This window comes from Sander lucioperca, chromosome 8 (genome assembly GCF_008315115.2).
Source record: "Sander lucioperca isolate FBNREF2018 chromosome 8, SLUC_FBN_1.2, whole genome shotgun sequence".
Lineage (NCBI taxonomy): Eukaryota > Metazoa > Chordata > Actinopteri > Perciformes > Percidae > Sander > Sander lucioperca.
In genome coordinates this window covers 3,233,882-3,251,383 of record NC_050180.1, presented here as the reverse complement: position 1 = coordinate 3,251,383, position 17,502 = coordinate 3,233,882, and the positions used below count along the sequence as shown (strand labels likewise).

The window sequence follows — 17,502 nt, the reverse complement described above, 5'->3', positions numbered from 1 at the left end:
TAACAGCAGAATTAAGAGAGACAGGTTAAGGAGAGGAGCCTGGTCGGGCTAGTCTCCCCAACCGGATTGGGCTGTACTGGCCTGTCTCCCTCTACTTTGATTATATCATTGATTATATGGTAGATTAGTCTAATGACTATGAAGAGAAGCAGAGAAGAGAAGGGGTGCCATGTCTGAAGCTATACACCCTCCCCCGCCGGTCTGGGCGAACGCTGCAAATCCTCACTCCCTAACTATAAGCTTTAACGAAGAGGAGAGTTTCGTTGGCCCCTGTATTTAATGTCATCTGTTCTGTTCGGTCCTTAGATATGATAGCTCCTCGGTCCTCGGCTGAACCAGAAGTTGTTCTGTCCCTCCTCAGTGAAGGCCGTCTCAAAGCTCTTATTTCTGCATCGAGGAGGGATCATCGAGGAGATATAGGCGAGGATACATGAGAGCAGCCTTCCTGGAAGCCGTGCAGCTGAAGGAGTTGCTAACTCTGCCCATACAGCTGATGTATTCATGTGACGCTTCAGAGGAAAGGACGTCTCATCCCTCTAAAACACATTTGCTCGTTGCCTCTCTCCTCCTATGATTTCCTCGCATCTCTCCCGGGCCTCCTCGGTGGGAGGGACTAAGACGCGAGGAAGGGAGGCAAGTGGAGGAGTCGAGGAGGCAATTTAAGCGACATGATCTACTGTTCGTCTCCAGCCCGGTCCGCCAAACTGCCCCAGGTTCTCACCCTGTGGTCCAAATCAAACTGCACGTAAACCTTCAACATGAAACTACCTCGCGCCAAATTCTTAAGATTATACGCAGTCGAGGGAGATCCTTGTCCTCCAGCCTTCCTTAAGTACAGGGGGCGGGGCCACCCACTAATGATCAAATCAGAAGCCCCTAAGAAGAGCAGAGAGGGAGAAGAAAAACAAGAGGGGAGCCCGTAACACTGTGTCTGTGATTAAAATTACAGACTTCTCTGGGTTTGAACATAGTTAGAAACATTTGGGATAATGTGAGTACACAACTTAATAAAATGTATAACATAGGTATAGTCATTTTTAGACATTTAAATGCTGAAATTTTACATATTATACCTTTAAGGTCACTGAATTCGAGTCACAATTTGCTCCACATTTTTTTGTGAGACTTATGGCATTTGTGACATTCCGAAAAAACGAAAATTAGCTCCTGCTGTGCTGGATGACATTCCTCAGTTGAAGTTGAATTTAAAGTTGAAGGGTCAGGAGCTGAATGGGTTAAAACCCTGGAAGCCCTGGGATCCTCCATGTTAGTGCTGATGACGATGACGACCCTGCTGGATTTTTCGGATTCATGGGGTCCTACCCTGGTCGTATCTGGTTCTCATTTCTAGAAAAAACACGTCAGAACACAACTTAAAATATACTCATACGTAGCTTTTGAATTAGAAATCAATTTCCTCCAGGAATTAGTGTGTTGTGTGTGTATATAGATTGTTACACATTACCATTATGTTATAAGAGTAAAAATAATCTTCCGACATTTTAGATCAGCTGATGATCAATACTTCTATACAATAAATCAAAAGTTTAGTTTACGCTATGACGTTGCAGTTGGTTCAATGCCGGTAGAGTTTATAAAAGGTTTGCTGAGATTTAAATCGTTGGAGCTTGTTTGCTGCTGATGCAGCTTGAGAATCAGCGATACTTAATAAGACAACTTTTGTGAAAGTCTCCAAGGACATTGTCTATTTGGCTCATAAGGTTTGACCTTATTTCATCTGGGCTCCTAAACAGACAACTGAATCTGATCCACCACTTGGATCTGCGTTTGCAAATTCCCAGAGGAACTAACATGTCAACCGTAATGTTTAGGTGCAAGATGTGAATAGAACCCACAAAAAATGTTCAAGTTTTTACTGGCTAATCAAACACTAACATAGTGGGTGACCTAGTGGTAGAGCGTGTGCCCATATATAGAGACTCAGTCCATGACACAGAGTTTGCGGGTTCAATTCTGACCTGCAGCACTTTCCTGCATGTCATTCCCCCTCTCTCCCCTTTCATGTACAAGCTGTTACAATAAAGGCCTGAATGCCAAAAAAAAATCTTTAAAAAACCCCACTAATTTTGTATAGTCAAATTAGGAAACTAGTTGTTTATTAGATATGTGTCAATAGCTAGTTACAGGCTGTTGGGACAACAAAACTGATGCCCTGTAAAATAATAAAGGTCTCAGGCTGCTCGAAACAGCACGTAGTGAGCTGTTCCCAGCAGCCCCTCTGAGCCCTGGTATTTACTGGATGACTGGCAACCACTACAACTTCCCACTGACTCTCCAGACCACAAAACCTTTTACCTGGGTCAGTGAGAACCTCTTTGGCCAGAGCGATCTCAATGAACTTCTTCTCAGCCTTCTTCTTTTTATATGGATCCTGGAACATGTCAGGATGCAACTGTTGTGCCAGTCTCCTGTAGGCTTTCATAATGTCATTTTTCTGGGCAGTTCTGTGACAATGGGGAGCACATTATCAGCACATTTATTAAAAGATAAAAAAAAATTGCACTTATAATGTTGCACTTACACATGGCACCTTGTACTTTGGCTTATTTGAAGTCAATGTACTTCTTCTATGTAATTCTGGATGTTCTGAGTTCTGAGAGTTCTGTATTTATTTCAGAATGTCCCCATTTTTTATCCCCAAATCATACTTCAAGTTAATTGATTTTATCATTATGCCATTCATTTGTGGATATAAAGCACACAGGATATATCCAACCTTCAGAAAATGAGGGAACATGGTGCTTTTTACATTATTACTGGGCCACCAATGTTAAGAGTCATGGTATACTAACAATATGCACGTGATGAATCTGTAAAGGAATAGTTACAATAAAAGATCCTAACATAAAGAGACACTTTGCTTCATTTGGTCAGCTACAATCAAAGTTTTCATAACTCAATACTTCAGTTCAATACTACAGCTGAGAAGTATGTTCACTGAGCGTACACTTGCTCCCCACTTTTAGACCTGTCAAAAACATTAAAACTTTTTTGGACGCCTGGTTAGCTCTCCAGGTAGAGTGTGCGCCCATATTAAGAGGCTTAGTCCTCGATGCAGCGGCCGCAGGTTCAACTCCGACCTGCAGCCCTTTGCTGCATGTCATTCCCCCTCTCTCTCCCCTTTTATGTCTAAGCTGTCCTGCTGGAAATAAAGGCCTAAAAAAACACTTTTGGTGTCTTCTATTTCAATGGTATTCAAGTGTTTTAAACGTCACTTTAACTCTGGACCCTGAAACTGCTCTACTTGGGCATTCCACAACAATGCCCCCAATCTTGGTTTATGACATGGTTATTGCCAGAGAGAACTATTCTAAAATTATGGAAATCAGGTTAAGAGAATTCGTGGTCATCTTACAAGAGACTGAGATATGAATTGTCCGGCAACCCTGAGAGGTTCTTCAGCAGATAGAAACATGCAATGGTACAGAACAGAAGCAGTAGAACTAACCCGAGTGCCACACACCCGTTACCTTCTTTCCAGTAGTGAAGGGTCCTGAAATACTTGACTGTGAATATTGCCCTGACTCAGGTTTTTTGTCTTTCTTGTCACATTGTTACTATATGTGCCACTGATTTAAATGTTCTGTCTGTTTCACTTTTGTTATTTATTTTCATTTTATGTATTTAGTTACCCCTTTTGGTTTTTGTAGAGAGGGGGAGCATGACCATGTCCACCAAAATAAAATGTCTTTTCTATATAAGCTGGACCTAATAATACTTGTCCCAGTGTAAAGGGTTACCACATCAACTCCCAATGAAAAAAAAAACATTACTTTTTATTACCAAGTGTGTTTTTATTGCCTTAAAATGAAATCTTAAATGAAAATCTATCTTGTCAATAGGGCTTTTAAACACACACATCTTTAAAAGGGGATCAAAGCTGTGGATCCAATGCAGTAAAAAAATTCTTCCCAACTTCCCTGTAAATATCCCTGTCTGGAAAAAACCTATATGAATGGAAAGAAATATCCCAAATTCCAGTGATCTGTGCCCACCTTTTCACTCCCAGGATCTCATAATAATCCCTCTTCTGAGACTCTTTGAGAAGTCGTTGAGCTCTTTTCAGACCTTCTTTAATCCGAGGGTCATTCTCGCTGTGTTTTGCAGCAGTCTCATAGTCCTTAATAGCTGGAAGAAAAACAAGGGGGACAGAATCAGTGTAGAGGCCAAAGTACAATTCATAGTAATGTGAATAAGACTTAATGTTAAAAGGGTAAGTAATTTCATTTGGAAGTTCATGTAATGGTTAAACTGTTAACTTGAGAGCTGTGGAAGCGAACGGTTGTCTTACCTGTTAACTGCTAACTTCTAGCTATTTCTATTAAGAATTTCTTTTGATCTCATTAGCAACTATAATAAGTGTATTAGTCAGCTCACATTCGCTCTTGTAAATCGGAAACCAAGGAATAAAAACCGGAGATTTTCATCTTTTATTTCAACAACGTTGCGGAAGTGGATTTATTGGACTGTGTTGCTGGGTTTTCAATGGACATTGCAAATGGGATTAGCTGCTTGCAATAATGTTAGATAGTTACAGCGTAAGCCATTGCATATCTCAAGATTTCAAACCTCTACAATCAGTATTGCTTACTAATCCAAAGCAGCTAGTATGAAGTGAAGTAAAGTATTTATTTTGTCCTTCAGAGGACAGTTCATGCTTTCGCGGCGAAATTTTTGCAGCGAAAAAAGTTTATTTCCCCCTCAAAAATAGGTAATTGAGCACTATAGTGGTTATGATCATATCAGTGACTATGTAACTACATGGAAACGGGCCAAATGATGCCTGTTTCTTGTAAAGTAACAGCGTTACAGAAGGCTAGCTGTAGTCTGGCGCTGAAGTCCCGTGGGATTTCAGTTGTAGCAGGAAAAGGTCAACAGCAGTGTGCAGATGGAAGCGTGGTGTGAGAAGAGTGAAGAGCGGAGGTGTTCACAAGGGAAGAAGCTTGGAGTAACCTATGGAGCTAGAGCTAGCCTTCAGTAACGCTATTACTGTACAAGAAACAGGCATCATTTGTCCCGTTTCCATGTAGTTACATAGTCACTGATGTGATCATAACCACTACAGTGCTCAATTACATATTTTTGAGGGGGAAATAAACTTTTTTCGCCGCAAAAATTTATAGAAGGAAATAGAAGGATGCCGGTCGGCCCTGCTAGCCTGGCTAAGGCAACTAACACACAGTTCGCCACTGCAGAGACTACTATTCACCAACGCCAGATGGATCGCACACAAAATGGATATATATGCTACAAATACATCTTGTTGTCGTGTAAGGGCCCTGTTCATGTTGCACAGACATTTTAATTGCATTTTGTGTCTGTTAAGAGGCACAAAGGCACTCTTTATGATATGCCCCCAAAACTGCCGTTTTAGCTAAGTGGGAGCTCTCGGCATTAGCTGCAGCAGCTCCAGTTAGCTAGCACCGATTCGGCTCGTTGTTTTTTGCTATCGACAGTACTCACATACTTATAGCGATCAAGAGTAACGTAAAAAATTGCCCGGAGTTCTCCTTTAACACAGGAGAACTGTGGTTGTGTGAGCATCCCATAAAAAAGAAAACCATCCACAACTACAACAATGAGTGTAAATATATTGTTCTTAAAATCTTTCTAACTTAAGTGGATGGTGGAGTAACAACAATGACAGTGGAGACCGATATCGTTGGGATCACTTTCAGAGCGATTTGATGAACGATAGAAGCACTGACAGCCAATCAAAATCCAGTTTACAACATGGCATGGCAGATGACACTGCAAAAAGATTACACAGGACTTGATAAAGTACTTGATTTTCACGACGGTAGTAGAACATCAGGTGACATGTAGTCTATATCGACGACGTTTCACTTCCGGGATTTTTCAGGTGCCGTTGGATGTCCCTGATTTCGGCCAGATGTCCGTTACCTTCCGCCTTCCTTCCCGAGGCTATTTAGCAGAGGCACCATGGCTCCGTCCGACGCTTAGCGCCGCCCAAGAAGATTGAGATTGGTTTAAAGAAATGCCAATTAACCAGAGCACGTTTTTCTCCCATCCCAGAATGCTATGTTGACTAGCCAGACCTTCTTAGGAGAGCTGCCAGACTAGGTGACATGTAAAATGGCCGGGACACAAAGAATTCTGGACGATTTCACCATCAGCAATCACTGGACTTTCCACAGCTTACAGACTATACTTACTCCTAAAACACTGGGCTCCACACCTAATTGTAATTACACTGTATGGGATAAATGCACAGATGACTTGGACATAGTAGTTATATGCTTTAATTAAGATATGGACATCCTGCTGTATTTATCTATATTCAGTCTTTATTGAGCTTTTGTAAATTTAAAGTGGATTTAGTGATGAGCAGAAAGATTGTTAAATGAGGCACAATTTAACTGGATGTGAGCATGAATCCCTTTTCTGACTGTATGCTGCTTGACAGCATTTTATTTGGATTTTTACATTAAAATCACTTCTGGGGCGACCTCTAGCTTACCTAGTAGAGTGTGCGCCCCATGTAGGCTGAGTCCTTTGCAGCGGCCCAGGATAGAATCTGACCTGCGGCCCTTTGCTGCGTGTCATCCCCTCTCTCTCTCCCTCTCCCCCTTTCCTGTATATCCACTGTTACTATCTAATAAAGGGAAAAGCCCCCAAAAAATAATTAAAAAAAATAAATCACTTCTGAAGGCACCCAAATTACAAGAAATAAAATGATCAGAAGGTAAGAGTCTTAATGATGTGTCATTGACATTTTAACTTCGTCTCCCTGTGTACTTCTTGTGGTGTTACAAGGCCCCCTTGTGTTAGACTCCTGCTATGACACCAGTGTACAATGTACTGTAGTACAGTAGGAGTATTACAACATACACTCAGCTGCCAGTTCATTCAGGTACACCTAGCTAAAACCTTCATGAAGGTAGGATTTCTTACAGGACTGTTGTATTTCTACTGAATTCATTTCAGTTAGGTGTACCTAATAAACTGAAAACTAAGTGACCATTTCAGTAACTTAATTTAAACAGCTGTGTTTTTTATAACCAAAATGTCACTAATACATACAGGTAAATTTGTGTGAGAAGAGTAGAGCTATTTAGAAATAGAGAATCATTATTGGTGTTAATAAATCTATATACTTTGTTTCCAAACAACTGCCATTTCCACAACACCTGTGTCGAAATTCTTCACCAAACACATGCCCATAGATTTTCTCTATAAACTGAAATGAATACGTTCCCAGTAAAGATTGGTAGACTGTACAGCATTCAGTGTGATGGCGGTTCTGTGTGTAAATCTAACGGACTGACTCTATTAAAGAGCCCCTATTATACTCCTTTTCAGTGTCAAATTTGTACTCTTGGGGTCTCCTAGATTAGGTTTACATGCTTTGATGTTCAAATCATACTGCTCAATGCTGCAGCTCCTCCACCTGAAACAGTAGAGGGCGTTTGAGATGAGCTGCGCCTTGCCTGTAAAGTGGAAGAGAGCAGGCGGTGGCAGCAGTGGGCAATAACAAAAATCTGTGGTCTAGTCAGACAGTTTCCAGCCGTTTCCAGCTGAACAGTTTCCCGTCATGCCCTGGATCCACCTGGGTCTTGCCACCATTGGGAAACTGCGGCACCTGCCTCTCAAAACTGCGGCCGCCAGAGCAAGTTGGGATCAAGTTGGACAAAAATCTAACCAGCATGCATTGGGCGGCGATCGCCGGTGATCGATTCTGTGCAGGCCTGGCTCATCTCAAACGAGCCTTTTCTGTCTGAGCTCAAGGCCCACCTTCCTGAAAAGCCCAGTCTGCTCTGATTGGTCAGCTGGCACACTCTGTTGTGATTGGTCAACCAAATTCAAACAAGCCAGTGGGCAGGCTGTGCTTGCTCAGACAGCACCTATAGGCAGCACATATGAAAGACTGGGCTGGCTTTCTCAATCAATGACATCACTAATTGAGGAATTTCAAACAGGAATGTGGGCGAGGCATTTCAGGCAGTGCCTTCTGTGGAAGAACTAAATGGAAAACTAACTGGAAAAAACTAAATAACACACTACACACTGCTCTTTGGATGCTTTTATATAGACCTTAGTGGTCCCCTGATACTGTATCTGAAGTCTCTTTTATATAGACCTTAGTGGTCCCCTGATACTGTATCTGAAGTCTCTTTTATATAGACCTTAGTGGTCCCCTGATACTGTATCTGAAGTCTCTTTTATATAGACCTTAGTGGTCCCCTAATACTGTATCTGAAGTCTCTTTTATATAGACCTTAGTGGTCCCCTAATACTGTATCTGAAGTCTCTTTTATATAGACCTTAGTGGTCCCCTAATACTGTATCTGAAGTCTCTTTTATATAGACCTTAGTGGTCCCCTAATACTGTATCTGAAGTCTCTTTTATATAGACCTTAGTGGTCCCCTAATACTGTATCTGAAGTCTTTTTATATAGACCTTAGTGGTCCCCTAATACTGTATCTGAAGTCTCTTTTATATAGACCTTAGTGGTCCCCTAATACTGTATCTGAAGTCTTTTTATATAGACCTTAGTGGTCCCCTAATACTGTATCTGAAGTCTCTTTTATATAGGCCTTAGTGGTCCCCTAATACTGTATCTGAAGTCTCTTTTATATAGGCCTTAGTGGTCCCCTAATACTGTATCTGAAGTCTCTTTTATATAGACCTTAGTGGTCCCCTAATACTGTATCTGAAGTCTCTTTTAGGCCTTAGTGGTCCCCTAATACTGTATCTGAAGTCTCTTTTATATAGACCTTAGTGGTCCCCTAATACTGTATCTGAAGTCTCTTTTATATAGGCCTTAGTGGTCCCCTAATACTGTATCTGAAGTCTCTTATATAGGCCTTAGTGGTCCCCTAATACTGTATCTGAAGTCTCTTTTATATAGGCCTTAGTGGTCCCCTGATACTATATATGAAGTCTCTTTTATATAGACCTTTGTGGTCCCCTGATACTGTATCTGAAGTCTCTTTTATATAGGCCTTAGTGGTCCCCTAATACTATATATGAAGTCTCTTTTATATAGACCTTTGTGGTCCCCTGATACTGTATCTGAAGTCTCTTTTATATAGGCCTTAGTGGTCCCCTAATACTGTATCTGAAGTCTCTTTTATATAGACCTTAGTGGTTCCCTAATACTGTATCTGAAGTCTCTTTCCTGAAATTCAGCCTTGGTGCAGAATTACAGCCACTAGAGCCAGTCCCACAATCAGCTTTCCTTAGTATGTGCCATTTCTGTGTCTGTAGCTTTAAATGCTATTGAGGAGGAAAGATGGGGGGGGGGAGGTAACCTTTCCCCTTATGACGTCATAAAGGGAAGATTCCAGATCGGCCCATCTGAGCTTTCATTTTCTCAAAGGCAGAGCAGGATACCCAGGGCTCGGTTTACATCTATCACCATTTCTAGCCACTGGGGGTCCATAGGCAGGCTGGGGGAACTCATATTAATGTTAAAAAACCTCATAAAATGAAATTTTCATGCCATGGGACCTTTAAATTAATAGATCCGAACTACATACAACTACATCTGACAGTCTTACCTTCCTCATACTCTTCCTCTTGGACATATGCCTCAGCTCTGTCCTTCAGCACGCTAACGTTCTCCGGGTCTGCTTGGAGGACTTCGCCACACACTGAGACAGCTCTGCCGGCCTGCTGGCCCTGCTCGTGACACAAGGAAATCATGTTGGATAGATGTATTGTTGAAGACACAGAGTGAGTTAATGCGTCTTGTGGGAGCAGTAAAGGGTCTTACCTGTACCAATGCATGGCACATGCGCTCCTTGGCGAGGAGAGAGAAATGGCGCACGTTGGGCTCGATCTTCATCACTGCCTCGTATTTTCTCACTGCGTCTGTATACCTAAAAGAGCAGGAGGCAGGTGGGGGTTTGAACAACGCTGTGACACTGGCAGACTGCAACATGGATCACTGCACCCACAAACATCGAGCGCTCTGTGATTCGCTGTTTACTCTTGGGAATATGATATCTAATGCATGTCAAATATAATGTCACATCCATTCACTTTAAGATGGGATTTGCATGCCTCTTTGTGAGATCAGAAAGTTGGGAGTGCTTGAGGTCATTCTGCAGCTGATGCAATCCCTGGTATTCAGAGGATGTTATTTTATATTGTCAAGGATTTACATTATCACTCACACACACACACACACACACACACACACACACACACACCTCTGCTCTCGGATGAGTTCCTCTGCAGACTGGATGTGATTTTTGAGCTTCTTGGCCTGCTGGTAATGGCTGTAACAGTGTTTGTGATCAGGATCAAGCTTCAGGCACTCGCGCACCTCACTGCAGATCAGACAAAAGGAGGAACAGGCTAATATTTTCCCTGATGGACGTGCTAAATTTCCATACTTTAAAATAACACAACTGATTTACAGTAAACTATGTGGTCATATTTGAAGCTATAGTTTGCATTGTTGTTAGACAAATATCCCATAATGTATCGTTTCTGTGGGTTTCATTGCTCCCTGGTGCCAATGTAGTGTTTCTGTGTTTAACATGTGTCCTTTAGATTAGTTTGGCCTTTATTGCTTGCCACATTACGTTGAGTATTTATTACAGTGTTAATTACTGACTTTGTTAGCTACATATGCAAGCAATAATGAGCTGAATACCAAGTAACGGTATGTGCCAGCTATTAAAAATCTTAAAATTATCATTTTTATGTGACTTTAAAGGGCAATATGAGACAACTTACAGAGGTACAAAATGGCAAGCTAGGGACTGTTTGTGCATGCAGTCCACTGCAAATATTTATAATATTGAAGTGGAAATGTCCAAGTCATGACTGAAATATATATTGGCACTTTGAGGTGTCATCACCACAAAATGAACATTAAGTTTTGAGAAAATCTCATATTGCATTGTATTGTGAGATAGCTTATGTTAATTTGTCCACCTCCTCATGACATAAAAACAAATGCAAGAAATATACAGTATCTATCCATCTATCTATCTACGTATCTACTGTATCTATCTATCTAATTTTGATGTAATCTACTGGAGATATGATTATGCCAATATGTTGAATCCCCTTAGTCAGTGTGCAATTTGCCAGGGGGGATGCGTGGGATTTCCCCCTTTCTGGTCTACATATCCCAGCCTCTGCTGAATTATTTGTATCCCCGGTGGGGACAAAATGTATCCCCTCCCTCAAAGTGATCAATGCTACTTAACCAATAGACCATATATTATGTACTTAAAATAGAAGTAGTTTAAACTGAGTAAAGCGCTGTAACGTGAACAGTCTATAGTGCCATAGAAAGATAAAATCCGAGCAGCAGTTGCTGGTTGTATTTAGCTGCTACAGAGCTCCGGGACACCGGCTACCAGCGGAAATTGTTTAGCCGCCAATAGGTGACTGCGAGTCACCCAACTTTTTTATTCATGAAAAGAGCAAAATTTCAAAGTGGCTTGTTTGGTGCATATTTATCCATGTAGCTCTCAGTCTCGGCCCCCTAGCAGATGGTCTGACCGCATATGCGGAGTTTGCTGGGGGGGCAGGAGGAGCACTGCCCCCCTGGTGGCTCAAACAGGTAATTGCATTGTTTAAAAAATGAGTGGAATAATTACATCTGGCATGACCATGACATGATAAATGATAAATAACACAAAACAACTAAATGGTGATAGGTAATACATCTGATTTCATATACTGCTTTAGTAAAAAAAATATTACCTGGCTGACGATGGGAGCAGCAGGACGCAAAAAAACTAAAGTTACTGTTGCACTAGTCTGGACATCTTACCGTGCCAACGTTGCAATAAAGGTTTCCTAAATGCCATGTATATACATGTGATGTCAGCTTACTAATTGATTGCGGGTTTTATGTAGATTTGGACTTTTATACGTTTATTCCACTTTGTTTAAACGGCGAAGTGGAGAGGCCTCGTTCACCTGTGTGTCATTGGATCACGGCAAAATACAGATCTTTTTTCTCAACGTGTCTTAACGTTTTATGGTGAGTTTGGAGAGGCATCTCAACAGACTGTAGGTCCAACACTGATTGTTCACCGTTACATTTTAGTTGAATTTAAGTGTCGGGGCATTCCGCCACCGTCTGTGTTCCAAAACAGCCGTGCCGCGATTGGATTTCATAAGGGCGAATAACAATGTAACTTAAAAACTTTAAAAATAAACATATGTGTTTTGGAATATAATGGTCAGCTTCGGCAGCTATGTGCTAAAATATACAATGACGATAGTGACAAGTCCATAGCAACCAGTGTTGAATTGGTTATATCCCAGCGTCCTTTGCTGAATGGTCTCAATGTTTTATTGTTTTATTTCATATGAATACTAGTTTACTAGAGGAGTAACTTAGTATATGAAGTAATGCAGTAATGCAGGAAGTGTGCATTTAGTTTCCATGCTTATTGTGTTTCCACAACAATATTAGTGAGTAAATCTACTGAAATGGCCACCACACCATAACAGAGGAGTGGGATGTGTTGTGCTGTAAAAATCAAATGGTATCTGTACTTCTTTGCTAAGTGCAAACTTGCACGCAAGGGGAGGGTCATGTCTCTTTTTCAAATCATTTTGGAGGGTCATAGGAAAATTATTATTGAGGAGGGGAGGGTCAAGTCTTTTTAGGTTAGAGGCCACAAAACTCCTCCAGTGGCCCCTTAATTAAATAAAGAACAGTGCCTTAGACACCAAAAGTTAAGTTTAGGAAAAAGAAGGTGCTTGGATTAAAAAATTCCAGAGGAACTAATGAGCGTTTCCTAGGTGAAGATTTTCACAGCGAAGTGAACTGCGCTTTTCTCCGGCGTGAAAGCGTTGTATTTTTCATTGAATATTGAAATGCATAGTTAAGTGTTAGTCTTCCTGGAGATTCATGGTATTTCAAGGGGGATTTAATTAATGTTTTGTTGCACATGATCAAAAAACATCCTCCTCTTTTTCTTCACAAATCGCACCCTGACCTTAGTAATTAGGAAGTTATCTTACAGTGACACTTTGTTACAGTAAATCCTGGTACTTGTCCCAGTGTCTGATACGTATACAGTGTGGTAGCAGTCTGCAAGTTGGTCTTACATGAGGGACATCTCATGGTCTCCAAGATTATAATAGATGGTGGCGAGTTGGTAGAAAGCCTGGGTATTGTCACTCTTTAACTTGGATGCAGCTTTGAGGTCCCCAATGGCCTTCCCCATCTCTTCCATTTGAATAAAACACTCTGCTCGAATCTCACGAGAGGTCGCATCCCAAACGCAAGTCTGTAACAGACGGACAATATGTCTTACACAGCGATGGTATTCAGATCCTTTACTTAAGTAAAATTACTAATACCACACTGAAAAATACTCTGTTACAAGTAAAAGTCCTGCATGAAAAATGTTACTTTAGTAAAAATATGTTAATATCATCAAGAAAATGTCCTTAAAGTATTAAAAGAAAAAGTAAAAGTGTGTAATGGTCTAATCATTTCAGTTGGATTTGTAGGCCTATATATTGTTGGGTAGTTTATATATTATAATAAAACATCAGATTGTATGGTCTTACAAACTGCAGTACTAGTAAGTTTAGAAATGCTCTTCAGACTCAGCAGTAAAGTTAACATGGTCAATGTCGTGCTTGCAAGACAATCAGGCACCACCTGCAAGGTAGGTATCTTACCTCAATGACAGTGTTGAGCTGGGCAGCAGCTGTCTCATAATCCCTTCTCCAGAAGCTGACGCGTGCCTGAGCCACCAGCCGCACAATCTCATCCGACTTTGTCAGCAGACTCTGGGCTTCCCTCATCTCTTCGGCGCTAGGGTTGGACTTCAGCTGGAACATTGCAAGGCAACACAATACACTGCATGCTAATGGTCATGATTAAAGTGTCACTAGAAAAAAAGTTAGAGTGACTTAAATTGTTTTTAGTCCTTTACCAACACATATATATGAGCCCTTATACAATATTTTTGAAGAGGTACTTGTGTTGCCTTCAAGCATTGCCTTACAGAGCATTTGCAGTGCTCACCATTCCCTAAACCCATTAAATTATAATCATCCGCATCATAGATGTCATCATATTCACAAGAGCAATCTCAGCTAATAACACATGCTTTATAAATAGACCTAGGTGTACTGAAAGTGTTTCCTACTAGCTCAGCTTAGGAAAAAAGAATAATAATGAATACATGTGACGCATTAACCTTGGGCAACATTTACACAATTATTATATAATTTCTATTACATACAAACTCCCAAAAAGTGACGAACAGTACAAGACAATACAAGACTGACCACTGAGCTTCAAACTACATATAATAAAGCTAATCAAAAGGTGACTGGTTTCTTTGTGTTCAATACAAATAAATGTAAAGGCAAGGAATTAATGATCAAAACAGGCTTATGAGGCTGCAGGCCCACCACATGTCCTTGGCACAATATGACAGTTAAGTCCATTCAGCTCATCAATAACACAACCTCTCATGTTGTCGACCTCATAATATAACTGGACAGTATGATGAAATAAATTATACAAATAAAGTGTGCACATTGCATAGAAAAATTCATATCAATAAAGCTGTTCGTAAGTTAAACTATTGCCCTTCTTTCAAATGATATTGAAAAAACACTAAGCCTAGTTTTCTTTGCTTCAGAGATTTCCTCTCTGGAGGCGAGCCTGTATGGAGAGAACAGTGCAGACTTATCAACATAGCTGACATAGTCTTCGTATTGCCAGACCTATCTCCACAGCGCTGCAGCTGACTTCACTGACTGGTTTCCCAGCATAGTTGTGCCTTGGGTTCATATACAAGTTGCACATATATTGCATAGCCTATACAAATACACCAGTTTCTTCCAATGATTTGTGTCCAGTAGATGTGTTCCTCATACAGTTCTATATATAGTTATATAGTTCAATAAAGCTGTTCATAAGTTAAACTATTGCCCTTCTTTCAAATTATATTGAAAAAACACTAAGCCTAGTTTTCATGCTAGAGTTTACTTTCTCTACAACACCAGGCTACAGATCAACACTCACAGCTCCTGGTGATCTCTGCTTATTGGACAAAATAGGGTCTTGTTGATGTGAAGTTTAAACTGGATGTTACTTACTAGGGATAGACCGATTATCGGCCCTGGCCGATTCTCGGGGCGTTTTTTAGCAGTTTGCAGATTATCTGTATCAGCGTTTTATTTGCCTGATAACCAATAAAGTTAATGAATTAAAAAGTGGTCTACTTTGGCTCGGCTACAGCTCTGTGTCTGTCCCTCGGCTTCAGTTTCACTCACCACTGAGTCTGACTTAATGTCCCCCCCAACAACACTACCTGACTCTATTTTACTGGGTATTATGTTGAAAGATTCTAATTTTGAGATAGATCAGATAGATTCTTTAATTGCTTAAAGCATTTAAACAAAGTTTTGTGTTGGAGTTATGAGTTATCAGTTATCGGTTTCATTAACTTATCGAAAAACCAGTGTTGATCCCTAATACTTACCAGCTTCTTCAAGTCCCTCTTTGCTTCATCAAGTCTCCCCTGCTTCAGATGGAGATTTCCTCTCTGGAGGCGAGCCTGTATGGAGAGAACAGTGCAGACTTATCAACATAGCTGACATAGTCTTCGTATTGCCAGACCTATCTCCACAGCGCTGCAGCTGACTTCACTGACTGGTTTCCCAGCATAGTTGTGCCTTGGGTTCATATACAAGTTGCACATATATTGCATAGCCTATACAAATACACCAGTTTCTTCCAATGATTTGTGTCCAGTAGATGTGTTCCTCATACAGTTCTGTCAGACCAACAATATAAGTCTGCAGTATGACAAACTGTGTGCAACTATGTGAAAATAAAAGTTTCAGACCAACTGATGTAAAAACAGAAACTCACAGATGTGAAGTCCGGTTTGAGTTCAATAGCTCTGCTCAAATCTGGCAGTGCAGACTTTGACTTCCTCATTGCTAGAAAGACTATAGCTCTCCTGTAGTAGGCCATGTAGTTTTTGGGACCCTGTTCTGACATAAGGATACAGTTAACATAACTAAACAAGTTTTGGGTTAAATTTCCTTCTGTAAAAATATATATTTAAAATGTGGCATGCTTATGTCACTTACCCACAGCAGCATGGAAATGAGAGAGGGCATCGGCTAGCTGGCCAGCATCGAGTAGTTTCTTCCCCATCAGCATATGACTGTCTACACTCCCATACCTGTGACATTTCACTCCTGAAAAACATGCACAATACTGATATCCTGCACCACAATACCAAGCATATTAGCACAGACTAGTTACTACAGTAATGTTAATGTTCCTAATGTATCCACGTTAAGTATTGACAAATGATAGGCGGCAGCATGAAACGTTAGCATTATCAAGTCTGTAATGTTAATTATGAGAGAGATGACAAGCTAGCTGTCACATATAAGCATGTTAACATTACACCTGTAGGCTCAAACTAACTGGTTACTTTAACTAATAAGCTTAAATCGGTTTGCTTCAATATAAGTTAACATAACTGATTAACGTAAGCCAACAGCTTACGTTAAATGGCATGCCGTTTAGGAAATTATTTTATATATATCTGTGTGAAGTTTGAATTTATGGAACGATACTTAAATATATGGAATGGAACGTGAGAATATTAAATGAAAGTCTGAATATATAGAATGAAAGTCTAAGGAATGAAAGTCTGAAAATATGTAAGCAAGTCTGAATATATGGAATAAAGTTTGAATATATAGAATTAAAGTCTAAGGAATGAAAGTCTGAAAATATGGAATGAAGTCTGAATATAGAATAAAGTCTGAACACATGAAAGTCTGAATATAGCCTATGGCATGACAGTCTGAATAAATTGAATGAATTATAAATTCAACTTGAGAATATTAAAGGAAGTCATCAGGGCTCTGGCCCATCTTGTTTTCGATGTGATTAATACGGTGGCTCTGAAGGGCAAATCACGACAGCAAATAGGAAAACACGACAGCAAATATGAAAACACGACGGCAGATATGAAAACACGACGGCAAATAGGAAAACACGACGGCAAATAGGAAAACACGACGGCAAATAGGAAAACACGACGGCAAATATAAAAACACGACAGCAAATAGGAAAACACGACGGCAAATATGAAAACACGACGGCAAATAGGAAAACACGACGGCAAATAGAAAAACACGACAGCAAATAGGAAAACACGACAGCAAATAGGAAAACACGACGGCAAAATATGAAAACACAACAGCAAATAGGAAAACACGACGGCAAATAGAAAAACACGACGGCAAATAGGAAAACACGACGGCAAATAGGAAAACACTTCAATAAATCACAAAACACAACGGCATTAACTTCTACTGGAAAAGGTAGGGCCTATCTAGCAGTGGACGGACCCTCCTGATTGGACAGACGCACTGTCTGTCTTTCGCGCTCCCAAATCACCCACAATCCTATGCGCGCGGCTTTGCCGGCTCGTTAAAAAAACAACAACAATGGCGGACCTAAGTGGGAGTTGGAGCGG

At 40.6% G+C, this 17,502-nt stretch overlaps 1 protein-coding gene across 1 annotated transcript in view; it reads right to left on the bottom strand.

Annotated features, from left to right (window-relative positions):
* Positions 1 to 472: 472 nt before the first annotated feature.
* Positions 473 to 17,502, bottom strand: part of LOC116043181 (dnaJ homolog subfamily C member 3-like) — a 34,316-nt gene continuing 17,286 nt past the window's right edge. Inside the window, exons 3-13 of the mRNA XM_031289683.2 lie at positions 16,094 to 16,204; positions 15,870 to 15,994; positions 15,478 to 15,552; positions 13,658 to 13,810; positions 13,076 to 13,257; positions 10,201 to 10,320; positions 9,762 to 9,867; positions 9,547 to 9,667; positions 4,017 to 4,149; positions 2,317 to 2,465; positions 473 to 1,347 (exon numbers count right to left, since the gene is read on the bottom strand). Coding sequence (XP_031145543.1) covers positions 1,310 to 1,347; positions 2,317 to 2,465; positions 4,017 to 4,149; positions 9,547 to 9,667; positions 9,762 to 9,867; positions 10,201 to 10,320; positions 13,076 to 13,257; positions 13,658 to 13,810; positions 15,478 to 15,552; positions 15,870 to 15,994; positions 16,094 to 16,204 — 1,313 coding nt within the window. The 3' untranslated portion in view covers positions 473 to 1,309. The remainder of the gene's footprint in view (positions 1,348 to 2,316; positions 2,466 to 4,016; positions 4,150 to 9,546; positions 9,668 to 9,761; positions 9,868 to 10,200; positions 10,321 to 13,075; positions 13,258 to 13,657; positions 13,811 to 15,477; positions 15,553 to 15,869; positions 15,995 to 16,093; positions 16,205 to 17,502) is intronic.